Below are 22,697 nucleotides of genomic sequence, written 5' to 3'. Positions count from 1 at the left end.
ATATGTAATGGAGAATGTAATGGTCAGGAAGCTTAAACTTTTTTGTTTCTTTTTCGTTTTAACAGAAAATAATTTTCAATTATACAAGTAGGCTATTTTAACTTACATTGGATGGTACAATATGTATATAAAATTAATCAAATATATACATTTAAGCAGGTGGCTACACAACATAAGTATGTAGTCGTTCAGGGTTCTTAAGAATAAACCTTCTAGTTCTAGTTAAACATCAGTTAGTTACATCGTTTTGAGTAAAGCAAATCTGCAAAAAATATCTGTGTATTATTATTTCTGAAAATTGCTATATGTTTTCATATTTGGGTTATGTGTATATAGTAATGGAAAGCGCTAAAAATAGAGAGCACTTGATAAATCAAGTGTATGTTTAACACCTCTATTAAAATACAAAGCACACATACAACAGATGACTAGGAAAAGGCAAATGACAGTGAAACATTCACCTGTCCAGTTCCTTGTGTCCTTGTCTGAACAAAAGAGAAATACTTAAAGCACTAGTAACCCGATATAGATCTAAACAATGAATGAAAAATCTAAAAATATGTACAATTTATCCCAATGTTAAACAGCAATGAAATAAAATGTTCAATAATGCTGTAATACAAGCAAATAATAATGGCAAAACGTGTCGTAAACATATATCCTGGACAAAAGCCTGTTAGTTGTAGAACAATATCCCCAACATTCTGTCAATTCATCCTTCTCCAATTCAAGCTGCCATTCTTTTTATAATGCTCTTTGACCCAGCTTACTATCAGGTAAAGGTTTCAAATAATGGCACTTAAAAAGAGGAGAAAAGGATATGATAGCGTTTACCCAGGATTTCCAATAGCACACAACATTTAAATACTGACATGTATGGAATTTTATGTTGTACAATACATCAAAGATTATAGGAAATCAAGAGCTCCAAAAATCGCATAAAATTAAAGATTGGAGCATCTTTCAACAGTCTCACCAAAAGGCTTCTTCAAGGAATACTGCCTCTGCTGCATTATTTATGGTACCGTCAAGTGAGTGATTCATTATTCCTAAACAGTTAGAATAGAAGAATAGTAGAACATAATAGAATTTTGTACACTAAAATACTAAAGACATATACTAAAATATACAAAATCATCTCATCTAGATGTATGCTTCTTCTGTTATGTGGTTTGGATTACCCGCTCTTCAAGCAATAGGAAGGAACTTCTAATAGTCTAGCCAACTGACTCTCGCATATTGATATGCCTTTTCCAATTCAACTGTTTAAGTGTGCTTTCTTTATGAACAAATGTGTTAAACATATACTTTGTCTATAATTGATTCCTTTGCCTGGTGTGGAGACACAACGACGGTTAGATCCCCCAATTAGACAAACTCAGTGTCGCCAGGGGCGGATTGGGAACTTAAAGTGGCCCAGGAAAAAATTATTGAAGTGGCCTCATGTCGGCGGGACCAAAATAACTGTAGGTGGGGCCAAAACAAAAGTAGGCGGGATTTAGAACTACAGGAATTTGGTTGTAGTAACATTAAGGAAAACCTAGATGTGATGACTTTACACACAGTGGGTCATCTCTAAAGCCATGCAGGGCAAATGTAGAGTATACTATAGGCAGCACCCTCTTAGTATAGTATAGGTAGCCCCCCAATAGTATAGTATAGGTAGCCCCTCTTAGTATTGTATAGTATAGGTAGCCCCCCTTAGTATAGTATAGGTAACCCACCTTAGTATAGTATAGGTAGCTCCCCTTAGTATAGTATAGGCAGCCACCCCTTAGTATAGTATAGGCAGGCCCCCTTAGTATAGTATAGGCAGCCCCCTTTAGTATAGCATAGTATAGGTAGTCCCCCTTAGTATAGTATAGGACCCCCCCTTAGTATAGCATAGTATACTAAGCCCCCCTTTACTTACCTTCAGTTGCTCTGAGCAGCGTCTCTTCTCACATCAGGCAGACAGGAAGTGAAGTCAGACTTCCTGTCTGCCGAACAGCACCGTGAGAGCCTAGCAATTGGCTGCCTGTTGCTGCCCACTGAACACCAATATTTTAGATTGCTTTCCTGTACGTGCCTCCCCCCGCTGCATCCAATCGCGCCCCCCCCCCCGGTAAAATCTGAGGTGGCCTCCAAGTGGCCTCGTTAGGCCATCGGCCTACCGGGAAACTTCCCTGTAAGGTCTATGGCCAATCCGCCCCTGAGTGTCGCTGACACTTACAAACTCCATGTAGGTGCACTCCCCCTTCTATGTTCTGGGAATATCAATTAAAATATATATCCTGCACCCACCATACTCACCAGCCTACATAAACAGAAATAAACCTCACACCCACAAATTCCTCCTTGCTTGTCCTCTTTCTCATCCTGCTCCTTCTCATGGCTGCTGGTGACATCTCACCTAACCCTGGTCACTGTACAATGACCACTTTTGCTCCAATCCAAACCTCTACATCCATCCCGTGCTTGCAATTCCACCAGCTTTATTCACATATCTCTCTTCCCTTCTTCTGAGCACTGTGGAATGCCAAATCTGTTTGTGACAAACTTGCATCCATTCATGATCTATTAATATCTAAATCCCTCAACCTCCTTGCCACTACAGAAACTTGGATCACCTCCTCTGACACTACATCCCCTGCAGCTCTATACAACTGGGGAGACTCTCCCTCAGCCATATTCCCACCAGACCTGGAAACAGACAAGAGGGTGTAGTAGGCATTCAACTTTCTCCAAGCTGCACCTTCCAAGTCATAACCTCTTAAACCTACCTCTCATTCTCTTTCTTTGAAGTCCACACTATCTGTCTATTTTATCCTCTCCACCTTCATGTTGCTGTCAATTATCGCCTCTCCCCCAGGTCCAGCTTCCCAATTCTTTGACATCTTTGTGGCCTAGCTCAATTATTTTCCATCCTTTGAACTGTCTAGTCTCATACTAGGTGATTTCAACATTCCCATTGATAATCCCACTGTCTCTTCTGCCACTAAAGTTTTTTCACTTACTTTCTCCTTTGGTCTCTCCCAGTGGACCTCATGTCTCACCTACTGTGATGGACACTCTATTGACATTGTCTTCTCCTGCTACTGCTCCATCTCTAGTTTCTCCAACTTAGCCTTCCCACTCTCGACCACAACCTCCTTTTATTCAGCCTCACGTAACATCTTGTCCTCCCATTGCATCCAAATCCATACATGCATAATGACACCTAAGTACTCTTAACCTAATCCACTTCTCATTTTCACTAAAACAATTATTTTCACCTATGACTGCATTGTCCTGCCCTAATTAGGCCGGCTCTTTCTACAACAAAACTCTCACTTCAGCCCTAGACAATGCAGCTCCAGCTACAACATACAGTCTACGACGATCCAAACCCCAACCATGGCACACCACACAGACCCACTACCTGAAAAATTGCTCCTGCAATGCAGAGCCCCACTGGAGGAAATCTTGTTGCTATCCTGATATCCTCCAGTATAAATTCATCCTTTCAGCTTCCAGCACTGCCCACCCAGACTTCTAGCCCACTTTGCCTCTTCACCACCTTCACCTCACTTTTTTGTCTACCTGCACTGCCTTGCCCTTACTCCTTCACTTCTCATGGTTTTGCCAGCCACTTCAAAAACAAATTCCACATCATTCAACAAGATATTGCCAAATTCCACTGACTCTACTCTCTCTACCCACCTTCAGGGCCAGACTGGTCATCTGGCACTTCTGGCAAATGCCAGAAGGGCCGATGGCTAGTTGGGCTGAACCAGCCGGCAGCATGCCTGACCGAACAGCGCAGCTCACTGTGCGCTCCTCGGCGGACGGAGTTTCAGTGATATGCGGCCATGTGATTTTAATCACATGGGACGGCACCTGTCATGTGGTGTACGTCCCATGTGATTACTTACATCGACCGCACATCACTGAAACTCTGTCCACCGAGCAGCGCGCAGGGAGGTAACAAGGTAAGTGTGTGGCCGCCGACCATGTTCATAGTGAGTTAGTGAGTGTGTGTGTGTGTTCATAAAGTGTGCGTGTGGGGCCATGTTCATACAGTGTGTATGTTGGCCATGTTCATACAGTGTGCGTGTGGGGCCATGTTCATACAGTGTGCGTGTGGGGCCATGTTCATATAGTGTGCGTGTGTGTGTGTGCGCGCACAGTATTTTCATATAGTGTGCATGTGTTAGTTAGTGAGTGTGTGTGTGTTCATATAGTGTGCATGTGGGGCCATGTTCAAATAGTGTGAGTGTGTGTGTGTGCGCAGTATTTTCATATAGTGTGCGTATGTGTGTGCGCGCAATATTTTAATATAGTGTGCGTGTGTGTGTGCGTGCAGTATTTTAATATAATATGTGAGGGAAGGGAGGATCTTAATATAGTGTGGGAGGTAGGCTATTTAATGGTGGATTGTAGGTGGAGGCTAAATATTTGAGGTGAGATGAAGGAACCTTTAATTTAATGCTGAGGTGGTATCAATTGAATATGGCACTGATTTTGGGGAGGAGGGCTATTTATTAAATGTGAATATGAATTATCTATTGCCAGGGATGGTTGTGAAAAATTTATTAAACTTTAATGCTATTTAATTTATTGCTGGGACTGTTTGGAGGGACACAGTTTATTTCCTGCTGGAACTGAAGTGGGCCTCCTGTACTTTAAATGCCAGGGCTGATTTTTAGTCCGAGTCAGGTCCTGCCCACCTTCACCTATACTCCCCAATCCACCTGTGACGAAATGAGTGTGATAACACTAACCATCCTGTTTCTCACATAATGTGAATTATAGCAAGTACTTTTTATAGCCCTTGCTCTTGTTCCCCAGCTCAACAGACTACAACTACAGTGTCTAATTACATTTGGATAAGGGAACATTGTAGGTCATTGTAAATATGTATATTGTGTTTTGTGTATTGATGATGTGGCAGTGAGGTTGTTATTCATTGTCCTTAAAGTGAAGCCGGGTGGGTTATGGGTAAAGATCAGGTGGTGTACAGGATACAGGTGAGGGGGCTGGAGCTGCATTCATTCTCCCTCCTCCATCCTCTACAGAAAGCATGGAATAGCTGGGGACCCTGTGACATCACAAAGTAGGGTAAGTGATTAATTTTAGGAGGGGCTGATAGCTGTCCTATCTTTGGAGGTGGGGAAAGCCAATTAGTATCCATTGTTCTCCATAGGACTAGTCCAGATGTTTTGTCTGTGTCCCAGCAGGGGTCTTTTGTGAAAGCACAGCTCATGTCCACTCCCCCCTCCAACCCCCTGATCCAGGACCTACTATTGTTTAAAGAGCGAGAGACCCAGGGGTTTGCCCAGGGAGGGTAAAGCACTGTGTAAATTTGACCCTAGATATAAGGAGCCACTGCACAGGGGGGAGGTGGTGTTCATTCTTTGATTTCATTCAAGGTAGGTGCAAGATGTGGTTTTGAGTTGTCGTTCTCTACATATGCAGCTGAGAGAGATTCATGGGTTGACAAGTCTGGACAGTCAGGTGACTGTAACTTAAGCTAGTGGGGTAAGGGACAGATGATGTGGTAAACCTGCCTGGCATTTATTTACTGTGTGTACATAATAATCTAGTGATTGTTTTTTATTACAATAAATGTATTGCTTTACTTTTTAACTGCATTTGCCTGAGTGACTATACAAACCCTAGAAGGCACTGGGTAGACTTCCCTGGCATAGGAAGGCACCCGTGGGTTGCCAGCCAGCGTGAAGTGGGTAACACTGGGCCAGATAAACCCGGTGTCTTCACACCAGTCTAAATACATTTTATCCAGTAACTGAAGATGACATCTCTGCACTCATTTTATCATCTCACCCTACAACCTGTTCCCTAACCCTATTCCCTCCCAACTTCCCCGCTCCCTCTCCTCCATTGCATGTCCACCTTTAACTCACCTATTCAACCTGTCTCTCTCCACTGTACATTTCCATTCTCATTTAAACATGAGCTCATCTCACTAATTCTAAAGAAACCATCTTTCTTTCAAACTACAGCCATATTTCTTTCCTCCCCTTTGCCTCCATGGTACTTGAGCATTTAATGTACAAATGCCTGTCTCTTTTTCTCTCCTCTCACTCCATTCTCGACTCTGCAATCAGGCTTCTGCTACGAACATTCCACTGAAACTGCTGCCACAAAAGTGATCAATGATCTACTTACGTAAGTCTGAGGGCTAGATTTACTAAGCTGCAGGGTTGAAAAAGTGGGGATGTTGCCTATAGCAACCAATCAGATTCCAGCTGTCATTTTGTTGAAGGTACTAAATAAATAAAAGCTAGAATCTGATTGGTTGCTATAGGCAACATCCCCACTTTTTCAAACCCGCAGCTTAGTAAATCTAGCCCTAAGTGTCATTTCTCCATACTCATTCTCCTGGACTTCTCTGCTGCTTTTGACACTGTTGATCACCCTCTTCTCCTACACACCCTTCAATCTATTGGCCTTCGTGACACAGTTCTTTCCTGGTTCACTGTTGGGGTCCCACAAGGATCTGTTTCTGGTTCTTTACTTTTTTTGTACACCTCTTCTCTTGGGGCACTAATTCGCTCATTTGGCCTTCTGCTCTGATGACACCCAATATCTATATCTCTTTCCCTTGACCTCTCTCCTTCTATATTATCTTGTGTAACCAACTGTCTTTCTGCTATCTCCACAAGTATGTCCTAATACTACCTAAAGCTCAACATGTTCAAAACAGAGCTTATATTCTTCCCTCCTGCCAGAGTCACCACCTCCCCACAAATCTGCTTGACTGTCAATAACACCACAATTTCCTCAGTCTTCCAAGCCTGCTGCCTTGGTGTCATACTTGACTCTGCCCTCTGCTTTATTTCTCACATCCAGACTTGCTTCCAGTCCTGTCGACTCTCTCTTAAAAACATTGCCAGAATACGCCCTTTTCTTACTCAACATGCTACCAAAACTTTTACCCAATCTATCATCATCTCATGTCTTGACTACTGCAACCTCCTGCTACCTGGCATTCCCGACACCTATGTATCCACACTTCAACTCATCCTAAATGCTGCTGCAAGACTGATCTTCCTCTCTCACTGTTCCACATCTGCTGCACCACTTTACAAATCACTACACTGGCTCCCTGTGTCCTTCGGAATCCAATTCAAATTACTCACCCTTACCTACAAAGGCCTCAATAACACCACCCCTTCATACATCTCAAGTCTCATATCAAAATACTCTCCCTCCTGCCCTTTTAGGTCTACCTCTGACCTGTGCCTTGTCTCGTGTCTGTTAACCACCTCTCACTCCCGCCTGCAAGACTTATCCTCTGCTACTCCCCACTTATTGAATTCCCTATCACGGACAGACTTTTCCACAGCCTTCAAATCGTTACACACTCTCTGAAAACCCATCTCTTTTTTAGAGCTTACTTTTTCCCAGATAATACTATTTACACTAATCCACCCTCACAACTGTCCCAGTCTCCACTCTACGCTACATTTGCTCCTCTTGTTTCATCTGTGCCCTCTTCCACTTAGTATGCAAGCTCTATAATGAGCAGAGTCCTTCATACTCTTTGTTTTCATGTCTTCTTTGTATGTCCCTGTTGTATGTATGTCCTGTTTACCCTTCTGTACGGTGCTGTGGAGCACGGTGGCACCTTACAAATCTACGATAATAATAAAATTTATAATAATAATAATAATATTTTATTGAAACAATAAAAACTGTACACATCTTATTAATCAAGATTTTAGGGTACAATTCATCAATTTGATCACATTTTTCTCCAACTTTACATTAAAAACATTGTATTGAAGAGGACCTATCACCCCTTAGGCATTTCCGGTTTTGTTAATGAGAGGCTATTTAACCCCCCACCCTCACCCCACTTATTTGCCATGGCTAATAGGGCTGTTTAACATGCTAATCATCTCATCTAATATAATAAACAGCCCAACTTGCAGAATCAGGTCTACTAATTTAGAATACTACTTAACTTTAGTAACCAGCACTAATGGAGCATGAGGCCAGAGTTGATGGGACATAACTAACCAGCAAGTGATTAGTATGGATGAGCATCATTTCATGTAAATCAAGTTTCAAATAGGCTGTTTTGCAGTAGTGCAAAGTTCTGGGGGTGCCATTTCTACATTTTCATTACACAGAATTAAATTTAATGTGCAAAACTTTAAGGCCAAATTGCGGAACAGTTTTAAAAATACTGAGTGCACTCCTTACTCCCCTGATCGATGCAAGAAGGGACTGGGAAATGCTGAATAGCCTATACTTAATAAAAGCAGACCTGTGTCAGAAGTGACAGGCCCTCCTTCAGTGAGTCTATTGCGAATAACTTCTGTAGCAAAATTTAAAAGAAGAGAGAAAACCCCAAAGAACAAATGTGACTTAAGTACACAAATTAATGTCTTGGACATAGTCAATGCAATGTATTCAATTTTTTTCCTTGCTTTTTCTGTTCTTGCAGTTTTTATAACTGGGAAACCCATGTTTCAACTTCAAACGCAAGTCCAAATTACCAAGTGATTGCAGAAAATTCATCTGGATTACTGTTTAAAAATAAGAGAGACAGGAAAATACTAAACGTGGATCCTAAGGTAAATATTTTTCTCAGTGCAAAGCGGCAATTTTCACTTCTCTTCTCACATTACCATATGTTTTAAGGATTCGGTACTGTTTTTACTGCCTGTGTTTCATAGCTTTACAAGTGGTATCACTTAGCAACTCGAGGACTAATATTGTCACTCCTTTGTGTGTTTATATATTTAAGGATCTGTTTGAAATGAGGGATCTGTATGGTCTTTTAAAGCTCAGAGGTTCATTGTTCATGGCTCAGTCACACATATAAATATGTATTCCCTGTTATTTTAGGTTGTGCTAAAGGGAATCCATCATGGAACTTTCCTTTTTTGTTACCTTTAAATTCACAGAAGTATCAGGTAGTTCATTAAAAAGCAAATAAATGTCAGTTTTACAGTGTTTTTAAACTTTTTTTCTAACTTACAGTATAGTTATAGTGATAAATGTTCTTTTTTAAGCTATACTCTGTCCCCTCTCTTTTCCAATGAACACGTAATGCCAAATAAAACTTCTTTGGTGCTTTTTAAACATCTTAATGATGTGTCTATCTGACTGTATGTTAAATCAGAACGGAACTTTTGTGAAGACTCTCCAGACTTTCCATAATTTCACCAGGTATACAATGCCTGATCCTGTTTTTTCTACCTATATTACAATTGCAGTAGCCTGAGCTGAAATAAATAATGTGAAAAACACCTTTTATGTCAGTGCTTTAATTCAGCCAAAGTTACTGGAATAAGAAGATCAGTAGAAAAAATGGGGACAAAATTGCTTAAATGAACCTATTTTTCCACAAGGTCCATGCCTATGTTCCACTTTTGAGTGCTGCATATGGTGGAAAAAGTAAAAAGGTAATCTCAGACTACCACCGCCATCATTCATTTATTTTTTTCTTCTTATAAAATGTTGCATTTATGTCTTCAATTAATCATGAGACTGATGGTCCATTGAGACTAAAGTTAAAGAGAAGAAAAGAAATGATCAAATGGGGCACTCAAAAATTGGACAAGATATTGGGATTATAATAAATGGATTGTAAATACTGTTAAATACTCCTTTATTTATACTATTTAAAACATTCTAATAGCGAAATATAAAAGGTGAATAATGGATGAAACTGATTAGAAATAAGACTGGTAAAAAGGACAATGTTAGTTGTCCAACCGTGTTACTACTCAGTTATCTACTGAACTTTCTTAATTTCCATAAATATGAGATTTATTCCAGTGGTTATTCAATTCCCTGGTTATTCCATTTTATAACAGTGCTTTGTATTTAACCTCTTATGGTTGGAGAATAAAATGTATATATTCCCTCCTTCTTTACTGTAAAGCCAGTGCCATGTAATTGACAAGACTGGTTAGTTTATAATAAACCAGCTGGTCTAAACGTCATAGAGCCCGGATATTTGTTCAGACATGAACCCTATGATGGGTATAGAAGTTGCTTTACAAACTATATTAGCATATAGTATAACTCCCGAAATTATATCTCCAATCTTTATAAGAGTATTGTGATTCCACTAAATACACTAAATAGGCTTCATTACCAAAAAGCATCCATGTGTAACTATACTAATTAATTTTGCAATACCCCTCGTGAAGGCGTGATCGGTATCACTAATCCCCTCTTGTACATGAGGGTTTAATCGGAATCACTTGTCCCCTCTTATTATATCAGGACTAGGATTATAGCAGATTCTAAATGTCTGGGAAACATAATAGTGATTACAATATAACCTGTAGGTGCTGTTAACATATACCCTGTTCCAACAACAGGGAGGAATCTGTCTAACCAATCTACAGGTTAATACCTTGAGAACGGCACTAATTGTAATACACTCCATATGTGGCTACAATTATTCTATGATTCATATAACGCTCTTAACCGGATCTAATTTGTCTGCATCAAGGAGTCTACATACGGAATTTCTAAATGGAGGTAGCAAAACATTTAGAAACTTATTATAAAACTAACCAGTCTTGTCAACTACATGGCACTGGCTTTACAGTAAACAAGGAGGGAATATATACATTTTATTCTCCAACCATAAGAGGTTCAATACAAAGCACTGTTATAAAATGGAATAACCAGGGAATTGAATAACCACTGAAATAAATCTCATATTTATGGAAATTAAGAAAGTTCAGTAGATAACTGAGTAGTAACACGGTTGGACAACTAACATTGTCCTTTTTACCAGTCTTATTTCTAATCAGTTTCATCCATTATTCACCTATTAGAATGTTTTAAATAGTATAAATAAAGGAGTATTTAACAGCATTTATTATAATCCCAATATCTTGTCCATTTTTTGAGTGCCCCATTTGATCATTTATTTTCTTCTCTTTAACTTTGGTCTGCAATTATTCAATAATCGGGTGCACCGATCATAATGTATGGATAATGCCATTAACGCTAGATTGATACATATACCATTGAGGAAGCATATGGATTACCTGGTGCGGTTTTTCCTTTTCTTTTAGTTGTAAATAAAGGTCCATTGAGACTGTCTTTATTACATGTGGTCCATTTGTGTATTTGAATGCGTTTATTTCATGAGTAACAATATGTATAGAAATGCACATACTCGCATCAAATGCACCTGGGTGGTACAAAAGTCATTCCACTGACAGCATAGGTCGACTCCCAATTACTGACATCTCCAGAACACCCATTAAAACGGTCATTTTGCAGGAGGAAAATATGCTCAACCACTAATCAAGGCACACCCTCTAAATGTTCCCTCTTTATCTTCCTTGATCCAATTTAAATATCTTATTCTGCAAATCAAAATGTAGCTTTTGGATGTGAACATAACACTAGGCTGATAAGGGTGCACAACCAGTTTTTAGCTAGAAACACATTGACCAGCCTAGCTCCACCCATGAGAGAATTAAGACTTTTGCAATTCCCTGATGCCACCATCTTCATGTACAGATCCATGTTCTTCACATATAAATAGGCACACTTTGGAACCATAGGACTGTTCTAATTGGCCACTTGCTCTTTAAATAACCATTAGCCTAGTATGAAAATTGCACTACTTATTTTACACTAATATTAAATAACCCCATGCCACACTTTTTTAAAATCCCCTCATCCATCATCTTAACTGGATAAACAGGTGGCTTGCAAAGAAAATTAATATGAATTTATATCCCTGCACCATAATAGGTCAAGATGGTGAATTCAGGTGAGGTGGAGTAATTGTAGTAAGGATATGAAAAATCCAATGATCAGGCCATCCATTTGAGCATGTTATGAAGACTGCACACTCTGTGCAGCCATGTTTGTGAAGATTATGTTCTGGACTTTGTCACTTGGAATAGTTTATTTACCAATAAAATATGGCACCATAATTTACTAATAAAATACTGACAGGCAGTCGAGCGATATTGGCTGGAGATGGTAATACTTAACAGTGTACATATAAGAATTTTAACAGTGGTAGTAATATTCCCAATGGAAGAAATACCGACACTTATCCTGCCAAAATGAAAATGCCGACAGGGTAAATGGCAGTATTTCAATTTAGCCGTAACTGATAAATTACTGATATTGTGATTGCTGTCAGTCGCAATGCCAACATTAAATCACCAATGCCAGCGTGTCCAGCTACTGGCAGCAGACAGTGTTATAAACAAAAAAAATACATTTTTAAAAAAGCGAGCTGGTGGCAGAACTGTGGTCAAAGAGGCACGATGTTCCACATCTGGGGGACTTGTCCGTGCATTACCCCCTTTTGGAACATGGTCCTCTCTGTCATTAACTCGGTTTCTGACCAACAGATATCTAAGGACCCCTGGACTATCCTTCCCTCCCGAGCCCTACCCGATGAGAGCATGTTTTCAAATAAGCTGATCTCACACATCTTAGCTGCTGCAAAATCTCTTATAGATTATCACTGGAAAAACTCTAACCCCCCCCCTCTATGCTGGTGGAGAGCATGTGGGGTGGGTGTACATGAAATTAAGTTCACACATGCGACTTATTAATGTACAGACAAAGTTCAGATCTGAAAAATCATCCCCATGTTTTTTTGATTTTATGTCTGAATCCTGAATATTAATTTATTTAGTACAAAACCATTGTATACAGATCATGGTGCTGCAAAGATGATAACCAGCAGTATAAACAAACTGCTGTGTCTTATTTCATTATAATTCATATCCCTATAAAATGATTTCCACCATTGGGATGTTAGTATAACTGTGGAATAATTTGGATGTATGAACTTCCTTTTTATTTAAAGATGTGTTATACCCCATGTAGTCTTCACCATCGATTATCCTATCATATATCCTATTCCTACTCCTCACATCTTTTCAATGCATTTTTTCTACACCTTAGTTTACTCCATTGCTCTATTTGCTTGTGTGTCTTTATATATTGGAAGCGGGTGTGACTATGTGTGTGCTGTCAAGTAACCTTCCAGTTTACTCCTTCCGGGTCAACAAATGATCTTCTATGTGATCTGCTGGCCATATTTTCCATTCAGACTGATCTAATTCAATCAGTGTACTTGCAGACGTAGTGACAATTTCTGTAGTAAAGAGATAAATAGAGCAATTTACAAATATGAAAAATGTGGGCCTGCAGCACAAATACATTTTTTACTTCTCTGATGATATCATGCATTGATACCCATTTTATATGTGTGCATATGGGTTGTCCATATTGTTGCATGTCTTCTAAAGTATCGATGTTCAGATGCCATCAATTATTTTCAATCGTGCGCTATTCTAAAATAATGTCATTAAAACATAGTAATTTGACAGATTAAAGAAAGACAGTCCTGAGGTCACCTTAGAGACGTAAAGCAGCCATCCCACATAGATTTTTTTCTTGAAATAGCAAGTCAAGTACCTTTAGAAATAGAGATGTTCACTGAACCCTGTGTTTTGGTTTTGGATCTGTATTAACTTCATGTTTTGGTTTTGGCAAAACCGCCCTTGATGTGTTTTGGTATTGGTTTTGGTTTTGGATCTGTATTTTTATTGAAAAATTGCTACAATATGCTACAATCACATAAGTTGCTCTTTTTTTGTTCCTACATTATTATTAACCACAACAACACTAATTTCTAGTCATTTCCAGTCAATTTTGACCACCTCACAGATCACAATATTATTTTCATCCACTTTCGGCCAAATACTGCAGCGAGCTGACTGGATGCTAAGCGACAGAGCAACAACACAAACACGGCATTTCATAGCACATCTAGAAAACATTGCCACACAGCAGTGGCAGAAAAGAAAAGGGGTGCAAGATGGAATTATCCTTGGTACCTCACACCCATCGTTATGTTAAAAAGGTTTTGCAAACACACACAGAAACAGGAGGGCTTACAGATACAGTTTAACAAACCAAGCACTTCAATTACAAAGGGATGCCACTTTTGTGATTGAAGTCCTTGGTTTGTTTGGGCCCCCACAAAACAGGCTAACAATGGGCTTAAGGCAGGTAAGCTAACATTCCTGTAAATGAACTGTAAGACTGCATGCAGCAAGAGGCTGGTTAGAGCAATGGCACAAACACACAGCAGTTTATATCCCAGCTAGGAAACATTACAAGTGCCCCACAGCAGTGTCAGGAAAGAAAAGTGGTGAAAGATGGAATTGTCCTTGGACTCCCACCCACCTTTATGTTGGATTGACATAATATGATTGATGGGCAGCAGATTAGAGAAGGTTATATAGTCAACAATATAATTGGCATCAACAGCATTATTAGGGCAACAATAGAACTGTAGACAGTATTTATTAGCTTGACAATTCAAATGTAGACAGTATTATCCCTAACTCTAACCCTGTCCCTGACCCTATCCCTAACCCTAGACATGTCCCTATCCCAATCCCTGACCCCAGACCTGTCCCTATCCCAAGACATGTCTCTATCCTTATCCCTAGACATGTCCATATCCCTATCCCTATACCTGGCCCTATCCCTGTCCCTAGACCTATCCCTATCCCTATCCTTAGACCTGTCATTAACTCTATCCCTAGCCCTATAATAATACTACCTACATTTGAATTGTCTACCTTATCATACTGTACACCATGTGAATTGGTGACCTAATAATGACACCGGAATTTTCAACTGTTACACAGTCTAATAGACCAAGACCTAAATGTCAATCAGTGCAAGATGGAATTGTCCTTGGTAATATATCAAAATGGACATGTACAGTTTACCAAACCAATCACTTCAGTGACAAGGGCTGACACTTTTGTTGCTGAAATGCTTGGTTTGTTAGGGCCTTCACAAAACTAGCTACCAATGGGCTTAAAGCAGGGAAGCTAACAGTTCTGTCAATGAACTCTACAGTGGCAAGATGTTGTTGTCATCATCTTCAGCCTCACCCTCATCAGTGTGTACATCATCCTCACACAATATTAATTCATCAGCGCCGGAATCCACCATAACAGAAGTCTCTGTACTTTGATGTAATTGCCGGTAAAGGCCCTCTTTGTGGAATTTGTAGTTCATTTTGATAAACCTCATCTTTTCCACATTTTTAGGAAGTAGCCTCCTACACCAATCAGTGACAAAGTTCCTAGCTTTGCTAAAAACTCTTTCTGAGTACACACTGGAGGGTGGGCAGTTTAGGTATTGCAAAGTGAATTTGTACATGGGTCTCCAAATTGCCTTTTTCTTCCTCTCAGTTTGTAAAGGGACTGTCTGACATGTCTATTTTTATGCTGTCATTAAAATAATCCTTTGCCTTTCTTTGGTTGTTGATAGTAGGATCAGGTGGAGTTACGGCAGAGGTGCAGCAATTTTTGGCCAATTCTTTTATACCAGACCAGATAGCAAAATGTTGTGCTGACTCATCTGCATCATCCCTGGGTCTTTTGGAAAAGCTTAGTTTTCTCCTAGCAGCAGTAGCCTGAGAAACCGAAGGAGGAGATGCTGTTGTGTCACATACCACTTTAGCTGTCAACTTGCTCACCAGGAGCTCATTGCATCTCTTGTGATCTGGGTCAGTTGGAAATAAAGAGAAGACATAGCTCTTAAACTTGTGATCAAGCACAGTCGCCAAAATATAGTGATCTGATTTCAAGATGTTGATAACTCTCGGATCCTGGCGAAGCTAATAAAGTACTTGATCTACAAGTCCGACATGCTTAACATAATTGCTTTGTTTCATCTCCTACTTCAATTTCTCAAGCTACTTTTGAAAAAGTCTAATTAAGGGAATCACTTGGCTCAAGCTAGCAGTGTCTGAACTCACTTCACAGGTGACTACTTCGAATGGTTTTAGAACCTTGCACAACATGGAAACTATTCTCCACTGCACGGGACTAAAATACATTCCCCCTCCTTTCCCAATGTCATTGCTTGTGGAGTAAGCATGAATGGCTTTTCGTTGTTCTTCCATCTTCACAAGCATATACAGGGTGGAATTCTACCTTGTTACCACCTCCTGCATCAGTTGGTGGCAGGAAAATTAAATTAAGTTCTTGTAGCTGCTGCAATCTCCTACATGCTGTTGCAGAATGCCGGAAATGTCCAGAAATTTTTCAGGCCAGAGACAGCATCTCCAGCATGTCCCTATATTTTTTTCAAAAAGCTTTGTACCACCAAGTTGATTTTGTGAGCAAAAAGGGAATGTGATGGAATTCTCCCAGCTCTAATGCTCTCACAATATTGGAAATTGCATATCCTGATGAGAGTCCAAACAGGAAAAGCCATGTTGTAATGACATTCCTTAGTTTTTCTAACAGGTTATCAATGGTATGCCTCTTAGTGAAGCTGGTGATACACAGAGCAGCCTGCCCTTGAAAAATCTGGCGTTGTTGGGTACATGCTGCTGCTGTTCCTGCTGCTGAAGGCGATTCACCAACCCAGTGGGCTGTCACAATCATATAATCTTTAGTTTAACCAGTTCCACTTGTCCACATATCTGTGGCTACAGTGGGTAGAATTTTGTAGCCCAATAAATACATTTTTTAAAACCTTCTGGTAGAGGTGAGGAATTGCTTTTCTAGTAATATGGTGTTGTGATCGAATTTGTTCATGTGGACACAGGACCTTAACTAACTGTCTGAAACCAGCTGCACTAATTGTGGATATTGGACGCAGATCTAAAACTAGCATAGTCGCCATGGTGTCTGTGATCCGCTTTGTAACTGGGTGACAGGTTTCATACTTGCTTCCTCTTGCAAAGGATCGTTTAACAGTCAATTGTTGCAAGCTGCTACTAGTCTTCTTATTGGTCTGCTTCTGGGATGAAGATCCACCCCCGCAGCAGCAGCAGCGTTACTAACGGTCAAGAATTCTTCAGAGGAATCCTGAAAAGGGAAGAAGTCATCTAGCCTTAGCAACTTGGATGCAGGACTCCGATCACAAGTGAGGATATTGATGAGGAAGGTGCTGTCGGTGTAGATTGCAGGTGCGGGGATCTAGCTATAAGAAGGGCGCTAGCTGATGCTGGACTGATTGTTGTTATTTTTTTTAGCATAAGTTTCAGATTTTCCCAACAGCTTGTCATGAACCCGCTTCAAATGGTGAAACATGGATGAGGTTCCTAGATGGTTAAGGTCCCTACCTCTACTGACTGTGGCTTTACAAATGCTACAAATGGCTAGACAACTGTTGTCAGGATTTAGGTAAAAATAATTCCACACATAAGAGGTGGATTTTTTGGTCTTATGCTCAGGCATGACAATGGCCTTCTTCTTATCACTGGCAAGAACTGCTTCTACTGGTGCAGGACTTTCACAAACAACATCATCCTCATCAATATCCTCATTAGCGCCCTCGTCAGCTACACAAATATCTCCCTCATCTTGTTGCAAATACAAATTGGCATCCTCAATTTGTGTATCACCGGCTACACTTGGGCTGCTCCTCCACACACTTGCAGCAATGCTGAAAGGAGACTTCTTTATAAGTACAGTATCAGAAAAGTTAGGCTTAGATATAGAACTCATGGATAGACTCTTATCAGGAATTTGTGAAATTTCTGAACATACAGTTTCTATTACTGCCTTACTGTTTTTTTCCAGCTCAGCTTTTACACATATACATTTTTGGGCATCTCTTTTGGACTCAGAATGACAAGGTCTTGCATCATCGCGACAGACCTTAGAAGAAGATGCCTCACTCAGAGTTGCAGAAGTTGAACTAGCACTCATACAGAAAGGCGAAGGCCAGATTCTTTCCTTGCCACTGCTTGTATAGAATGGCATGTTGGCAATTTTATGTTTTTCTACAGTTGACTTTGCCTTGATTACAGGTGTTTTTTTCTTTAGCAAGGTAAAAGCTTTTTTTTTTACATTTCTGTTTCCTTGACTAAAAACCACTATGCACTTGCACATAGGCTTTAACAGATGACGTAGAGGGACTAGTATCATCATGACTGGTGCCAGGAGCTGTTTGGTGCTCCTGCTCTTCTGTGGACTGATCGGAGGCCATATCGATGGAACTCAGCAATGTGACTGGAGACTGGAAAGTGACAAGAACACTGTCTGCTACCCCTGTTTCTTTGTGAGCAATGGCACTCAGCAATGTGATTGGAGACTGAAAAAATGACAAGAACACTGTCTGCTGAGTGCCATTGCTCACAAAGAAACGGGTAGCAATCTGACTGGAGACTGGGAAATGAAAAGAACACTGTATGCTACCCCTGTTTCTGTATGAGCAATGGCACTCAGCGATGTGACTGAAGAGTGACAAAGACACTGTCACCCCTCCTGTTTCTGTATGAGCAATGGCACACAGCTATGTCACTGGATACTGATATGAACACTGCCACCCCTCATGTTTCTGTATGAGCAGTGGCACACAGTTATGTTACTGGAGACTCAATAAAAAAACACTGCCACCCCTCCTGTTTTCTGTGTGAGCAATGGCACTCCGCAATGTGACTGGAGAAAGACAAGGACACTGCCATCCCTTCTGTTTCTGTATGAGCAATGCAACTCAGCTATGTTACTGGATACTGATAAGAACATAGCCACCACTCCTGCTTCTATGTGAGCAATAACGCTGAGCAGTGGCACTGGAAACTGCCAAGAACGCTGCTACCCCTTCTGAGTCTGTCTGTGAAATTGTGCCGGAACTCCATGGAGGGCGGTACTTATGGAATCCAAAAGTCACAAGATCTGACGACACGCCAATGATGTTTTGCCTCGATTTCAGTTCCGAGGACGCGTGAATGTACCAGCCCAGCTCGGCTCGGTACTCGGATTGCCTAACTTTGGGGGGGGGGGGGTATGGGGGGGCTCGAGTTTAAAAAAAATGTGCCTGAGCATCCCTACTTATGGGCATACATTTTATTAGTAATTTTTCTTAGCTATTCTCCTACAAATCATTATCTCCATTTCAAATTATCTCTGTTTCGCAAACAAAAATGGCTGGCAGTCACAGACACAGTCAGACACAGGCTCACAAACTGTCAGAATGTCATGTGGTGGCAGAGGAGGTGGAGGTGAAGTAATATGTCACAGTCCAGACAGAGCTTAGAGAGGGGCATTTCAAATCTTAAAATAGTAATAGCAGCCTTAAGAAAAATTAACTAAAGGAAAATGGTAAATTTGTTTTTTTGCATGGGATTGCTGCTTTAAAATAGTGTATTGAGACGGAAAAAAATAATAGCATGTCTTCCGCAATGACAGAAACAAACTGGTAAAGGTTCAGTACTCCAAATGTCTCATGTGATAAAATATGCTTCCTTCATTACGATTTCATTAACACAGACAGCATACACATTTTGGACTTAGCTGCCCCTAATTAAAACATAGATCTGTATTAATAGTAAACCTATGGACACACCTCCCAATAATAATTGGCGAGCCGTATAAGTTAGATATCGTAATTAAAATAATTTGCTTAAAATAAATTCAGAGCATTACAGTACATCAAAGTATGAAAGGATGAGAAAGCTTAACAACATTTGGCTGTTTGGAGGCAATAGACGTTAGATATGCAGCATCCACTAAATGTTCCAGGATCCTATTTCTTATGGGTTTCCTAATACAACTTGACATTTCACAAAGTACACATGATAATGTTGATAACTTATTCTATATTACAATTCAGATATTGCTTATTTTGAAAAGAGCATCCAGACACATGAGATTCAAGTCTGGGAGCAGAATGTCACTGGTAGGATTTACGCTGATGGAACAACACCTAAATAAACCTTTAACCAAGTGGGAAGAGCCCATGTCCTACCAACAATTAAATAACTTGAAGATAACATATTGCCTAAAGTTGGCATTTTTCTGCTACAAAGTTACAGCCTTGATCTAAAACCTTTTTTTAGCTCATTTGATATACCACCTAGGGTAACATCTGATATACAGACATGATTCTACAGCACATTCAATCACAAAGCAGCAGTCGGTGGAAGAATTACGACATGTGCAGATGAACTCACCCATAGAGAGAGTTTATAGTTGGAGGAGGATGGGGAAAGATAGTGGTGTCAACTTTCTTGGAGAAATTATTTACAATAAAAGTAAGATCCAAAAAGCTAATGTGTTCAAGATCAAATGTCAGAGTGAACTTCAAGTTCAACTAGTTGGAATTAAGATAATTATGAGATGTTAGTTTAACTACTATGTATCATCCAAACCAATGTACAGTATGTGGTCAAATAAAGGTGATGATCTGCAAAGATGCAGAGCTCCTCCCACTATCCTATAAAAAGGTTACAGAGAGAAGGGGAGAATTTAACCCTATCAGTAGGTCTGCATTCCTGCAAATAGAAACTGCTGTCAAACACAAAAACTATATTTTAAAACATAATTAGTCACCACTCAAATATAGGCCCATATTTATTAAGATGCAGGGATAGAAATTACTTTCTATTGCAGCTTGTAGCAACCATGGAAATTCCATAGCGCTTTACAATTGGGAACAAACACAATAATAAAACAAGACTGGGTAATACAGACAGGCAGGCAAGGAGGTAAGAAGGTCCTGCTATCTATCTCTATCTATGCATATAAACAAAACATTTATATACAAGGTTGTCATGAAACTGTCCTGCTTATGAGCGCTTATAATCTAAAAAGGCATTTAGTAACAAATAAAAATAGGAAGTCTGTCATCTAGGGTGGTTGTAAATAGTGGGCTAACCACTGGCTAAGGTGTTCCTGCTACAATAATGATTAAAAGAGATTAAACATGGTTACAATAGGGGACTCTGCAAACAAATATTGTAGTGATTAACCCTTAAAAATACCCCCAAAAATTAGAACAGGGTATGTTGAAACTCAGAAGTAGGATTAGTAGTTAGTGGCTGATAAGTAGGGATGTGCACTGGCCACTTTTGGTGTTTTGGGTTTTGGGTTCTGATTAGCTTGATTTTTGGGGTTCTGATATGTTTTGCCAAAACACCGGACGAAAAGTTTTGGTTCTGATTTAGGGTTTTGGGTTCTGATTTATTTTTAAAAAAGCATAAAAAGTGCTAAAACCAATTTTTTTGTTTGTTTTTCACTCCTACGCTTATATTAACCTCAATAACATTCAATAACAATCATTTCCACTAATTTCCAGTCTATTCTGAACACCTCACAATATTGATTTTAGGCCAAAAGGTTGCACCGAGGTAGCTGGATGTCTAAGCTAAGCGACACAAATGGGCGGCACAAACACGTGGGCCATCTAGTAGTGGCACTGCAGTGCACTGCAGGCTTGAATGGCCTTTTGCTGCTCCTCCATCCTCTGCAGCATATAGAGGGTGGAGTTCTAGCGCGTCACTACCTCTTGTTTTCGTTGATGGCAGGGCATTTTCATTCTTTTTTTATTTGGCAGTAACATTGAACATAGTTTTATATCTGATACTAATATTTCTGGACTGCAAGAAGAGTGAACGTATTTTAATTGAGCAGTACTAATATTTCTGGACTGCAACAACAGTGAACGTAGGTAAATTGAGCAGTACTAATATTTCTGGACTGCAACAACAGTGAACGTAGGCAAATGTAGCAGTAGTAATATTTCTGGACTGCAACAACAGTGAACGTATTTTAATTTAGCAGTAATAATATTTCTGGACTGCAAGAAGAGTGAACGTATTTTAATTGAGCAGTACTAATATTTCTGGACTGCAACAACAGTGAACGTAGGTAAATTGAGCAGTACTAATATTTCTGGACTGCAACAACAGTGATCGTAGGCAAATGTAGCAGTAGTAATATTTCTGGACTGCAACAACAGTGAACGTATTTTAATTTAGCAGTAATAATATTTCTGGACTGCAAGAAGAGTGAACGTATTTTAATTGAGCAGTACTAATATTTCTGGACTGCAACAACAGTGAACGTAGGTAAATTGAGCAGTACTAATATTTCTGGACTGCAACAACAGTGAATGTAGGTAAATGTAGCAGTAGTAATATTTCTGGACTGCAACAACAGTGAACGTATTTTAATTTAGCAGTAATAATATTTCTGGACTGCAAGAAGAGTGAACGTATTTTAATTGACCAGTACTAATATTTCTGGACTGCAACAACAGTGAACGTATTTTAATTTAGCAGTAATAATATTTCTGGACTGCAAGAAGAGTGAACGTATTTTAATTGAGCAGTACTAATATTTCTGGACTGCAACAACAGTGAACGTAGGTATTGCAGTACTAATATTTCTGGACTGCAACAATATATTGCTCTAGAATTTTTTTTATACTTTTTAAATAATTTTTTTCTATTTTTTGTAATTATTTTTGTATAATTTTTTTTTATTTTTTGTAAAAAATGTTATGATTTTTTTAATATTTTTAAAATAACTATGGATTTAGCAGAACAAAGCACAGGACAAAAGCACCACTGGACTGAGCAGGATAGAGCAATGGCCAAAGCACCACTGGACTCAGCAGCACAGAGCACAGGACAAAAGCACCACTCAACAGGACAGAGCACAGGAGAAACTAACTAACTAACTAACCACTGGACACAGGAGCACCACTACACTATCTACAACCTCCCTCTTCCCTGATCTCAGCCCGAATGAAGATGGCGGCCGCAAGCGGGGAATTTATGCAATCCGAGTCTTGCGAGATCCGACGCGAGACTTGGACGTCAGAGCCTCGTTTTCATTTTTTTGCCCGTTCGGATCCGCACTGTTCGGGTGGGCTCGGATTAGCGGAATCCGAGCCCGCTCATCCCTACTGATAGGTAGAAACATCAC

General features: G+C 39.8%; 1 protein-coding gene across 1 annotated transcript in view; it reads left to right on the top strand.

Moving 5' to 3' along the window:
• CFAP299 (cilia and flagella associated protein 299) overlaps positions 1 to 22,697 on the top strand; it is a 490,745-nt gene that overhangs the window by 458,466 nt on the left and 9,582 nt on the right. Inside the window, exon 5 of the mRNA XM_075204555.1 lies at positions 8,438 to 8,567. Coding sequence (XP_075060656.1) covers positions 8,438 to 8,567 — 130 coding nt within the window. The remainder of the gene's footprint in view (positions 1 to 8,437; positions 8,568 to 22,697) is intronic.

The sequence above is a fragment of the Mixophyes fleayi genome, chromosome 1, assembly GCF_038048845.1.
Source record: "Mixophyes fleayi isolate aMixFle1 chromosome 1, aMixFle1.hap1, whole genome shotgun sequence".
Lineage (NCBI taxonomy): Eukaryota > Metazoa > Chordata > Amphibia > Anura > Limnodynastidae > Mixophyes > Mixophyes fleayi.
This window is presented reverse-complemented; position numbering and strand designations above follow the sequence as displayed.